This window comes from Rhipicephalus microplus, chromosome X, assembly GCF_043290135.1.
Source record: "Rhipicephalus microplus isolate Deutch F79 chromosome X, USDA_Rmic, whole genome shotgun sequence".
Lineage (NCBI taxonomy): Eukaryota > Metazoa > Arthropoda > Arachnida > Ixodida > Ixodidae > Rhipicephalus > Rhipicephalus microplus.
This window is the reverse complement of record NC_134710.1, coordinates 122,195,963-122,209,074: the sequence shown is the minus strand read 5'-3', so window position 1 is coordinate 122,209,074 and position 13,112 is coordinate 122,195,963. Positions and strand designations below refer to the sequence as shown.

General features: G+C 45.6%; 1 protein-coding gene across 2 annotated transcripts in view; it reads left to right on the top strand.

The window, feature by feature from the left end:
* The first annotated feature begins 1,280 nt into the window (after positions 1-1,280).
* The window catches only part of LOC119176382 (purine nucleoside phosphorylase), a 35,900-nt gene continuing 24,068 nt past the window's right edge, over positions 1,281-13,112 (top strand). The window contains exon 1 of one of the 2 annotated variants that reach the window (XM_037427638.2): positions 1,281-1,533. In XM_037427638.2, coding sequence (XP_037283535.2) covers positions 1,490-1,533 — 44 coding nt within the window. In that variant the 5' untranslated portion in view covers positions 1,281-1,489. Of the gene's footprint in view, positions 1,534-3,305; positions 3,380-13,112 lie in introns of those variants that run through there. The other variant, XM_075877553.1, reaches the window with a different exon arrangement.

Here is a 13,112-nt window from a genome sequence, read left to right as displayed (position 1 = left end):
CGTGCTGGGGAGCAAGAGCCACGAAGCAGCAGAAAGTGATCTTGCTAATCATAATATGTGGGTTTTTACGTCCCAAAACCACCATATGATTGGAAGAGACGCCGTAGTGGAGGGCTCCGTAAATTTCGACCACCTGGGGTTAATTGTTTAACGTACGTCCGAAAGTGTTCTTTATGTCTAAAGGCGAATGTAGAATTCCAGGCCTGCACTCTGCAAGTGCGAATATGTCACTACCGCAGGGCACTATTTCAGCTGCACCTTCTATAAGCTTGAATGCTACATCGGTACACTTTGCCTCTACCTTCTGTGGTTTTTGTCAGTATGCAAGTAACTGCTTTTATGAGCAAAACTTCGCTTTGTCTGCCGCGTTCTTTGTGTAGTTCCACTTGGATCATCGTGGGGAACAAAATGTGCGTTATCTATGACGAGATTCCAAAAAGAAAAAGATGAAAATATTCACAATCATTACTTCTAAATTCCTGGTTTTCAAATAGCTTTTCTTTTTTGTTGAAATTATTCACTTCATTTTCTGTATCCACAGTTTGTATTTGTCAATTTCTGATACTTATTTTTTTCTTTCGTTACTCTTATCATTTTAAAAGACGTAAACTAACAAAATTAAATTATTTTGTGAGAACTACCCACTCAATGGCTAATCCCCCAGCGCGGGTGTGTGCCACAGTTTCTGGATGCACTATCAGCGTCAAGCGAACAGCGGCAAGCCTTCGCGAGGGTATAGTGCGTGCCGTGCACCTATCACCACGAGCGCGCATCCTGCTCGGCAACTGTGCGCATATACGCGTGCCTGTCCACGGTGATAGGTGGACGGCACGCACTATACCCTCGCGAAGGCTTGCCGCTGTTCGGGTTTCACTTGACGCTGATAGTACTTCTACCTCTTACATCAGAAACGCTTGCCGCGAGGCAGCCAACACTCCTTTTCTATGTATTTCAGCATATACCACCAAAAGAAAAAGAAAAAACGGGGAGGCGAATGACGTTTGTCGCAAAGGTGGTGTTGTGCCGTCGTTGGGCGCTCCTTCTCTGCACTTGTAGCATCGTCGTGTTCAGGCGGGAAACGCCGACAGGAAATTGGCGCCGGCCTCCGCGCGTTCTCACGTCGGCGCTGACACAGACGGCGATAGTGGGAATTATCTTGAAAGCGAAAAGGAAAGGTGAGTCTCGGTTAGGCACACGCATTTTTATCGCGCTGGGTGGCGCGGTTTGGCCAACTAGCGGCAATCTATTGTCATCGGGACCATAAGCAGCGGAGGAGAGAGCGCACCGAAGCTGGCGGCCGCCGCCGCTGCGGAGGTTGCACTGTGAGGCAACAGTCTGCGCCGCTGGTCATGGTGATTGGCCGAGAAGGCGGCGCCCCTTTCCCTGAAGCCCTCTCCCGCTTAATCGCTCGAGGAAAGCCGCGTGTCGACTGAAAATCCGCCGCTGTGTGTTCGTCGTACTGCCACGTCCGAAACGCGCCGCTTCCGAAATGGCCAAGGTACCTGGACAGTCATCGGAGAATAGTATCGAGGGGTAAGACAATTTGATTATTCCCGTTTCGCTTTTCCTTGCCCGCCCTGACCGTGTTTCGCTTCAGCGCGACCTTGGTAGCTTACGGACGGCGGTAAAACACAGCAAATCGCCTGCTCATGCCGGCTGACCGATGCGCACGTGCCGGCGTAGCGTAACGGATGTTGACACTCTATATAGAACGTCTCAAATGAACGCCTCCGTCTTCCGCGGGCGTGCGGCGTGTTCAACACGTGGACATAACCTGGATATTTACAATTATATCTAGCTGTATACGCTCGCTGTTTCGCTAGTGAAGAAACACGTGGGAAAATATTGCGACAAGTAGCTCAGACGAAAAAGTTGCTATTCTCTTTCGTTTTATGAGCGCGCGTGTGGTTACGCTTTGGTGCAATTAAAAGTGTTCTTTTTGGCTAAGAAGTTTTTACACTGAACGTCGGGAAGACGCTATCATTCAATTTCGTTTTTCTGAGCCACTAAAAAGCTCCGTTAGCGGGCGTTGATCTCGTCACCTATCAATGTGAAGAGCAAGTGCCGCGGCTATTTGCGCTTGACACCTAGCTAGCTTTAAAACGCACTAAAGCACAACAGGAGTAAATTATGATTCACTATCACCTACCATCCATCTTCATCGAGCAGAACGTTTACCCGGTGTACTATTTTGTGAGCTAGGATTCCAGTCTGCCAACGTTGAAAATGTCATCAAAAGCGGCTAGATGCAGGTGCCTTTAAGCTTCAACACCTTCGCGCTAAAGTAAAAAAAGCAAGGACGAAGAAGAAGCAGAAAATAAAAAGAAATGGGTTTAATTTACGTACCTTGGTTATTGACCGATTCTCCACAGTGGGTGTGGGCCACGGTTGTCTATAGACAACCGTGGCCCATACCCACTGTGCAGGACAACTTTCCACAGCAGGTTTTCTTTCTTTTTTGAGAGCCCCCCCCCCCCCCCCCCCCGTTTTTTCTTTTCGTTCACATTATGCTGTTCTCGCTTGTTGTGTTTATGCTGCCCCCAGTTCCAGTAAAAGTGCATTGACTCGAGGTCAGTCCTGAGGCACGGCGATGCAAAAAAAAAAAAAAAAAAAAACATCTGTGGTCCTCGCGTACCTTCAGGATTCACTCAGAGCGTCACAAGGGGGGTATGGGGCAAAAGCCGCCGAAGCAGCTGCACCTTGCAGTCACGTGGTAATAAACTCTGAAACGCAGGTAAAAAATCACTTGATAGAAAACTCCCTACGTGGTAAAACTGAATTTCAACATCCTTTTACTACTTGACTAAGAGGTGGTGGTAAAACTATGTCATGTACCATCTTTTACTCCTACACGAGGTAGTAATGTTAAACGCGAGAGAGTTTCCAGAGGTCATGAGCTACAAAAACCCCAAACTTGGATAGTTTTTGCTTGCAGTGTAGGCGAACAACTTTGCTGAAGTATAAGATGCAGCGTGAAGAATTCTCTCACTGACAAGTATTACGTATACTATACGACGTTTATGCCATGAATCGCTATTTTTTTAAGAATTCTTTTACTCATTGATATCTTGGGCACTTGCTCGAGCTTTCTTTCTTGAGCCTTCAAACCGCCTGTCTGTATTGGCGGAAGATGAGGAAGTAACATGTGAGAGTTGTGCTTGCTCCTCACTTCGCCGTTTCAGTCCAAAACAGTTTTGTCTGGCATGCATCGGCCACACAAACCGGTTACCTGCATCATATAGTTGCCGCTTCGAGGAGCGAGAAAATTGGCCCCCCAAGGACTACCTTAATCGACCGCTCATTCAACCAAACAGGCCGACGACGGTCTTGCGTCTTGTCATCGGCTTCTACGGAACGTGTTGTCAGCTTGGTGCCAGATGTGAGGAGCTCTTTTGTTTCTTTGTTACCCTTGACCCAAATGCGATTGGCACTGAATCGGTGATTCTGTAGTTTGTAGCCTGCATTGTTATATCAGACAGCAGTCACACAACCCTGCAGTCGTTAACAGATCTGGTTTCTCTTCTAAACCAAGTTTTCATTTCTTCGTCCTATCTTTTTTCTATGTGGCGTGGTAGCACTTTGTGGCATGTTGAGGCGCTCGCATATCATGCCACGAAATGCAACGAAGCGCTACTTTAGCGCATGTGTGGGCTAAAATATTTTATATTTCGCTTATGATGTAAAGCAATGCTGCATGCGTTCGTTAGAGTCGTGAAATGTCTACGAATGCCCATGAAAGGCTAATAAAGTGTGTGTGTGAGCTTCGTCCTCATCTCAGGACAGAGCGATATACCTAGAGCCACTTTCACAGTCACATTATAAGATCGAAGGAAATCTTACGTTAATCATCTTCCAAGTCTATGGAGAACTGTATACCGTTTCTACAAAGGTAGCACATTTTGAATGTGTGACATGCCATTATCACGTGAATGTTGCGGTATTTAATTTAATGTATAGGGGAAGTTATTAGAACAAATGTAATGTAAATAAGAAGAAAGAAGAGTGGGTGAAAAAATAACCAGCCGTCAGCAGGAATCGAACATACGACCTTCGAATTACGCGTTCGCAGAGCCTTGAACGCAGAGCATAGAACGCGTTATTCGAAGGTCGTATGTTCGATTCCTGCTCACGGCTGGTTATTTTTTCAGCCACTTTTCTTTCTTCTTATTTACATTACATTTGTTCTAATACCTTCCCCTATACATTACTTGGCATTATTGTCTGTTACATTTCACTATAATATATATATATATATATATATATATATATATATATATATATATATATATATATATATATATATATATATATATATATATATATATATATATATATATATACATATATACCGCAAACCAGCGAATCCTCCTCGCTATATATGCTGCGCAGTGTTAGACTATTCAACCACGCACCATGCGTGCGGTGGGGTAATAAAGGTGGGCTATTTATATTCAACATTAACCACTGGCGGCTCGCAGATCTCGGATAAGCTTGGGCGTGTTTTCTACCACGCAATACTCCTACGTTTTCATTCAATTTTAAAGCTGCCCTTGACACGCGGACGAAAGAATGGCTCCTTTTTGTTCCCGCTTGTGATGTGGAACGAAAAAACTTAGAGAGAGATAGAGAACACCGGGCGCATCTTGCGTTAGACGCCAGCATGCAGCAGGAGACGCAGAGCGGTCGCGGAAAATGCATCAGGGCGTCGGGTTCTACATTACGGATACTTGCAACGCGTTGCTCTAACACAAAGACAGTTGTTAGTTCACGCTTGTCCTGTGTATACCTGTGCTTTCTTTTTGAGTGTCCTTCTTTGTGCTTCAGCTGTGCATTGCAAGTATCGAGGTGATTCTCGCTCTTCGTGTGACATTGCGATTTCCTGCTCTCGCATTCATTGCTTCGCCCTCGCGGCAAAACTGTGACTTTTCTCATCTTTAAGCCCATTAAAGTTTCATGATGCAGCAGCACCGTTCCATTTAATTCACTGCTATGCGCGTTTTAATGTTTTCGAACAGCAACTGAAAATTTAAAAAATAATTAGGTCAGAAGAGGCCGGCTTGCCAGGTGGAACGACATTCCACACATTGACATTACCTACACACACGCAGGAAAAAAAAAAACCGAATAAGAAGCGGAGTCTTTGTGAAACAACGAAACACATACTAACGCACAAAGAAAAAGAATATCGCGCTGGCGACAGACGAGAAGGAAAGCGGGGAAACCAGTCTTATAGTTCAAGGTCAGAGTCAGCGACGGCGTGCCCTGAGGATGCTTTGATTCGGCCTCTCTCATGAAGTTTCTGTCGATGTTTTCGTTATCACAGTCGAGTTATCAGTCGTGGCATTTTATGGTAGTTATCTCCCGTGAACCTCGGCATCGCGACGATCGTTGCTGTTGCGAACAGAATAAAAATAAAGTTGGCAAGAGGGAAGAGGGGGGCAGGTATCTTGTTAATTTAGAGCGACTGGTCACGCACGGCATGAAACGTCGGGGTTAGTAAAAGCGACAAATATCAAGAACGCGTTGAAAAGAGAAAACCAAAGGCCCATAAAATCCGTCAATGTACCTCGCTGCGGTGACGTACTAAAGCCCACGTTGGAAGCCTATATATGCTTATGCGCCTCGCTAGACCATTCGAAACTGATCGACCAAAACTTGCTTGGCGGCTATATAGCAGGAGCGTATTTTCTTTTTTTTTTTGGGGGGGGGGGGAGGCAACGCCACTGCTATATGGCAACGGTCTAGTTCCCAGTAGTGGTGTTTCACAGAGGCTGCGTTACTCACGCTATCGACAAGTGCGCCGAACGTACACAATAAGAGCAAGTATTTCAAGCCACCCCGTTGACTCAGCTTTAATGTTGGTTTACTGCCACATACGCGAGTGAATGTTCAGATAATTGCTGGGGTTTAGCGTCCGAAATCACCATATGATTATGAGAGACGCCGTAGTGTAGGGCTGCGGAAATTTCGACCACCTGGGGTTCTTTAACGTGCACCCAAATCTAAGCACACAGGGCTCAAGCATTTTCGCCGCCACCAAAAATGCGGCCGCTGCCACCGGGGTTCGATCCCATGACCCGTGATGATTGATGATTGATATGTGGGGTTTAACGTCCCAAAATCACCATATAATTATGAGAGACGCCGTAGTGTAGGGCTGCGGAAATTTCGACCACCTGGGGTTCTTTAACGTGCACCCAAATCTAAGCACACAGGGCTCAATCATTTTCGCCGCCACCAAAAATGCGGCCGCTGCCGCCGGGGTTCGATCCCATGACCCGTGATGATTGATGATTGATATGTGGGGTTTAACGTCCCAAAATCACCATATGATTATGAGAGACGCCGTAGTGTAGGGCTGCGGAAATTTCGACCACCTGGGGTTCTTTAACGTGCACCCAAATCTAAGCACACAGGGCTCAAGCATTTTCGCCGCCACCAAAAATGCGGCCGCTGCCGCCGGGGTTCGATCCCATGACCCGTGATGATTGATGATTGATATGTGGGGTTTAACGTCCCAAAACCACCATATAATTATGAGAGACGCCGTAGTGGAGGGCTCCGGAAATTTCGACCACCTGGGGTTCTTCAACGTGCACCCAAGTCCGAGCACACGGGCCTAGAACATTTCCGCCTCCACCCATGACCTGTGAGTCGGCAGACGAGCGCCTCACTATAGCGGGTATGGCGAATGAACGTATAATTAAAAAAAACATGCAAATACGTAATTAACCGTTCCCGGTGTGTGTGAGGAGAGATGGGGGGGGGGGGGGGAACTGTGGCGTGGTGAAAGTTAATCCGGCGACCGAGCTGCATCGTCCGTAACAGCTCTGGCGTAATTGCATGGTTCATAGACATAGACACACAGTTATCTTAATTGTGCTGCATTTGTCCGTCAGATTCTCACGGTGTTTATACCATGTCCGAGGCACGAAATATTGTTTAAGATGCACTGGCATGCGACTCCAGAGACATGGGGTCAGAGTGAGAGATCTGACAATAATAAAAACCTCAACACAAAAAAATAAGAAAGAAAGGTGTCCAACCTGTTTCCCGGGTTTCAGTGCTTACAAAATATAGTCAGTGAGCCAAGTTTACCAGGCAGCTAATTAAGACATTCATTCACGTGCACCTGTCTACTGATCTTCAGCATTACTATCAGCCTTACCTGGATTCACGTTTATACTCAGTTCTACTCGCACGTATTCTAAAAAAAGTGACTTTCATACACTATTTCAATATGTATTGATCAGAGGCGTGAATTACATTGGAGAGCACCTATACCCCCCCCCCCCCCACCAACTCTTCCAAGGAAGTTCTTCGTTAATATTTCTTATGTTTTCATCTCTTGAAAAAAAAAGGCCTTTCTGGTTTGCAACCACCCGTAACTCGATTTCGAAGGCACTATCTCAAAAGTCGCAATGAAGAGCACTGATTGCGTGATACATTGATGTCAAAAAGCATTGGCCTATTGGTCGACAAGGATGATTCTGGGCTAACGGACTCATGAGTTGACTCACTCGCACTCACTCAGACTCAGATCGAGTCATGAGCCTGAGTCTGAGAGTCCGCGACTCCGGGTAAGTAATGTGTTGGTGAGTGTGAGTCTCAGTAAGTCCGGCTCAGAAAAAATTCCGTGAGTGTGAGTTTGAGAGAGTCTTGAGCGCAAAATATTTTCATGGGCGAGTCTGAGCGAGCTCTACCAGTTTTGCCGACCTATGCCTGTGGGCCGCGTACTCGCGCTTCATGCATGGAGCGTCGGGCGTTCGAGGTCCCGCGCATGCCCGGGCAGCTCAAGCAATGTTAGTTTTATTTAATAATTTGCATCCATCTTCTGGACTCGGTGACTAAAACGAGGAATTGAGGTGCGGGATGCCTGGTATGACAGAAAAGACTTCGTTCTTCACGCTGTAGCGACTGAAGTTGACGATACAAGCAAGCAAATTCACTAATGGTAACGCTGTGTCGTGTTTATAATCAGTTTACTGTTCGTTATAGCGTGCACCTTTAGCCCCGCCGCGGTGGTCTGGTGGCTAAGGTACTTGGCTGCTGCTGACCCGCAGGTCGCTGGATCAAATCCCGGCTGCGGCGGCTGCATTTCCGATGGAGGGGAAATGCTGTAGGCCCGTGTGCTCAGATTTGGGTGTACGTTAAACAACCCCAGGTGATCAAAATTTCCGGAGCCCTCCACTACGGCGTCTCTCATAATCATAAGGTGGTTTTCGGACGATAAACTCCACATATCAATCAATCAGCGTGCACCTTTGTATTGGAAGCAGGCAGTGGGCTTGGCGGAGCATCAGCGTACAGCCAACATGGCCACCGCATGGATGTAAGCTTGCGCTGGCGCAGTGATTGTTGATATGTACGTACCTCTACATTGCTTAGGACACCGATGTCTGCGTTGCACAGCGCTGAAGTGAACTTTGCTTAGAGTGCACTATAGCATACTATCTTCGCGGCGAGCTGGCCTTTAGTTAGTGTAGAACATGCTGTGATTTGATGCCTTTGATGCCTTTGAGCCTTTGAGCCAACCGGCGCGCCAAAACATTGCGGCAGACGATACAAAGCGACGCGCGTCACTGTGCCGGCACAAGTATGGTTCAGTGGATGGCCGTGGCATGCCCACCGGATCGCCGCAGCGAGCTCGCCTGTCCCGCGGTGTTTTATGATCGAGTGGGCCCGCATGAGGCCATAACTAAAGTTCAATCACGTTTTCTGTGGTGGGATATCAGATGCTCTCATTATTAAATGCGAAGCATTTTTAGCGAACTTCGGTGACTTTGAGCGTATCTATCTATCTATCTATCTATCTATCTATCTATCTATCTATCTATCTATCTATCTATCTATCTATCTATCTATCTATCTATCTATCTATCTATCTATCTATCTATCTATCTATCTATCTATCTATCTATCTATCTATCTATCTATCTATCTATCTATCTATCTATCTATCCACTTACGTTTGGGTGCTCTCGTGGTCACTCCCTTAACTTGGCGGGAACCAAAACTAGCATGAGAGGGTAAGATGGTTTGACGAATATGGCGCGCTGGTCAAGACATAAATAATGTCACAATCCCGTCGCGTACGTCGTCAAACACTTCCCACCAGACAGTGGCACATACCGATGGGTGGTTATTTGCCGCTAGTATGCGGGTATGTGCCACAGATGATTGACACTTAGTATCTATACCCAGGAATGACGAGAACACAGATAGGCAATCTTAACGTGCTAGCGTTCAGAAATACCCGACATCAGTATAGCGTCGACCTGACGAATGCAAAGAATAAATGTCAGGGTCTCAGCTGGAATCGAACCCAAGCATACTGCGGGGCCATGAAGCATTTTATGACATTGCTACGCCAGGTCTCGGAACTACTTTTCAAATATACCCTAATCTTCGTGAAACGTCAATAGTGGTTGAAGTGCTGCCTACCCAATTTTATAAACATTCCCTATGTAGTTCTCTGATACAGCCGTCACATAGGGTTAACGTCAATCGGGGCTAGTTGCCATGCGCTGAAGTTGATTAATGTAGCAGTGTCCAGGGCCATCATCCTCGGGAGCATCATCGCTTCATATCAGCTTCTGGTGTTGCTAATACGCATGTTCCAGTTGGCATCGTTGCGCAAGTGTAAACAACTGGTTATATAAACATCTGCAACTCTTCAGCATATGTCTGTGCCTACCACGCTTGCACATATATTTAGCGTTATTTCATGACTTGTTGCTCAAAAGAAAAATTGCAACACTGTCACCTTCCCTCCACATAACGTCGATTCCTTTAGGTACGTGGGATCTGCCGATTTTTTTTTCTGCACAGTGATATCGCATTTTTTTTGTTATTTCCGTCATGGTAAGATCACCTCTGCTGGGCTGATTTTTAATAATAATAATAATAATAATAATAATAATAATAATAATAATAATAATAATAATAATAATAATAATAATAACTGTAAACGCTTAACGTCCCAAACTACGATATGACTATGAGGAACGCCGTAGTAGACGCCGACCACCTGGGGTTCTTTACCATGCCCTTAAGCATGTGATTACTCGGGCCTCCAGCATTTTGGCCTCCATCGAAAACGCAGTGAATGCGGCCGGGATTCGATACCACGACCTTCGGGTCAGCAGTCGAGCACCATAACCACTAGGCCCTCCGGGCTGGCTTCTCTGAAACACTGTTTTATATGTCTCCTGAATTCAACTATATAGTGTTGCCCCGCCACAGTGGTCTAGTGCCTAAGGTACTCGGCTGCTGACCCGCAGGTCGCGGGATTAAATCCCGGCTCCGACGGCTGCATTTTCTGTGGAGGCGCAAATGCTGTAGGCCCGTGTGCTCAGATTTTGGTGCGCGTTAAAGAACCCCAGGGAGTCGAAATTTCCGGAGCCCTCCACTACGGCGTCTGTCATAATCATATAGGGACATTAAACCCTACATATCAGCCAATCAAAACTATATAGCGTTTAGGTCAAGAGCACCAAACTTGCCCCAGTTAGCGGGCCACAGTCGCAACATTTATTCCCACAAGGGCCGGCACACTAAAAATGGCGGGATCGTGGGGCGATGGGGATGGAGAGAGTGTGAACAAAATGTCAATTGAAGTAACACGTTTGCCATATCCTGTATGGTCCCTTCTGAAGCGGAGCTGACGTCAGGTTTCGAAAAACATATCGATACTGGTTTTCAGAATGACTCGAAACTTGGGCGCCCATTCTGGAGTGTTTTAGTTCCAAGGTGGTGTTTCAACTCAGTGACCGCATGCGGTGCCTATGAGTTAAAAAAAAAAAGAATGCGTGAGGCGAGTCTCGTCTCTGTCACTTACCCCGACAAAGCGCTATGAATTGCAATATGCGAAAAAAATTATGCTGATACTATTTAGCAAAGTCGCAAAACTTTATTTCATGTGAATCCACCAGTCGCGTGTTTGAGACCACTGGTGTAAGGGAATGATCTGCTGCCTTGTGGTGTACGTCTCAATAGGAATATTATTAGTGAACTAAGGATTCACCGAAGAAAAATTTTAAACGATGCTCTAGAGTCAGTGAGTTGTCCAAAAAAAAAAACGGCAAATTTCATTCAAAAGTACGTTTAAAAAACGCATTCTTCGGGTGAAAACGAACTGAGGAAAAATACTCGTAATATTTATCAAATACAACATCGCGAATTCTGAATCATAGGTGTGCAAAATACCATTTTGAGCTGTCGCTATGGCTCGCACAACATATCCTTCCTTTTAATGATTATTTATGTGCTTTTACGTGACAAAGAACAACACGATTGTGATGCGTGCCACAATGGGAAATTCCAGATTAACTTTCTTTTGCTCGGTTTTTTACCATGCCCCTAAATCTAACGCACGCACGGGTGTTTTACCATTTTAATTATTTACCTGTGTATTCTGAATTGTTTTGGCCAGATAACCATACGTATGTAACCGAAACCATACTTCAACATGTAACCAAAAAAAAGCTGCCGACTACAATTACAATTATCATAATAAATGTTATGAATTGCAGTAACCAATTACTGTCCGGCAAAGGTAACTGTTAGAGTAATTGATGTAATTGATTACGTTAAATCGTCTTACCTTCCTGCTCTGTAGCTTGTATCTTTCTACGCGGACCATTTGAATATAAGATAAAATATCACCAAGTGAAGAAGAAACGAAGAAAAAAATGCCACTTCCAACAATCTTGTACCCTTCATTACGTCACCCTGTTCTACCGAACAGCAAGAAATCATCTCTTGTCAAACAGATCGCTAGAACGAGCCATCTTGCTTTCAAAGGAGAGCGTGAGCTTATATCACATCCCAGGGAGATCATCTCTAGGTGTCGTGGAAGAAGGTGACGTTATGGCGCTTGTGATAAAACTGGTGGGATCTCCTCAAGCTGCCTTCATTAAAAAACTGTTATTTGAAAGTTACCACTCTGTTCTGTCTCTGCTTGTTCTGTCTTTTCTTTTTTTTTCCAGTACGTGTATGTGCTGTAACCCTTAGAATCAATGCTTCGCCAATGTTTACCTGCCAACAAATGTTATTGAATTACATCGATCATCACTCGGAAAAAAATTATGTGCTGAGAGCTGTAGTCTGACTCATGCGGTTCACCGAGTGCAGTGCACAGTACCGTGATACCAGCAGTAATACACTATGAGATCCGATACTGCCGCGGCCACAACAAGCATGTTTTACGAGCAACGTGTAATCAGAGTGGATATAATAATAATATGCCGGGTTTTACGTCCCAAAACCATGGTATGATAATTAGAGACGTTGTAGTGGAGGGCTCCGGAAATTTTGACCATCTGGTGTGCTTTTACGTGCACTAACGTCGCACAGTACACGAGCATCTTGCCATTTCGCCTCCATAGAAATGCGACTGCTGCGGTCGGGATCGAGCACTCTTTTTCTGTAACTGAATAGTTGGCTTCCGCTTTGATGAATTGGCATGACTGGCATAGGAGACGACGTATTCATCAAATCCGGGTTTACGTTGGGTGAGCACAGTAGCGAGACTGACACCACTAGCGTCCGTGTGGATTACAGCTGAGGCAAGTAGATAAAAATGTCGCAGGATTGGAGGAGATGTAAGAAGGCGATGGAGTGTGGCGAATGCAGGACTCATCACATGCCGGTGACCACCCGGAAAGATCCTGGTTGCAGCTGAGAAGTTTAGTCAAAGGCGATATGATGCAGGCAAAGTTCCGAATAAAACGATAAAAATACGAGATATGCCGAGGAAGCTGTGAAGTTATTTCAATGTATTCGGCTTAGGGAACTCGACAACTGCACGCAGTTTTGTCTTATCCGTAAGAACGCCATCACTAAAGACGGTATAGCCCAAAATGAGAAGTTGCCGAGCGGCAGAGCAGCTCTTCTTTAAGTTGAGCTGTAGGCTGGCAGAGCTGAGGCAAGTGAACACTGTATCGAGACGCTGAAGATGTGTTCAAACGTCACATGAAAATATCACAATGTCGTGAAAGTAGCACAGGCATGTCTGTCATTTGAGTCCACGGAGGATGTTGTCAATCATGCGTTCGAAAGTGGCAGGTGTATTGCATAGGTCGAACGGCATAACGTTGAACGGACATAAG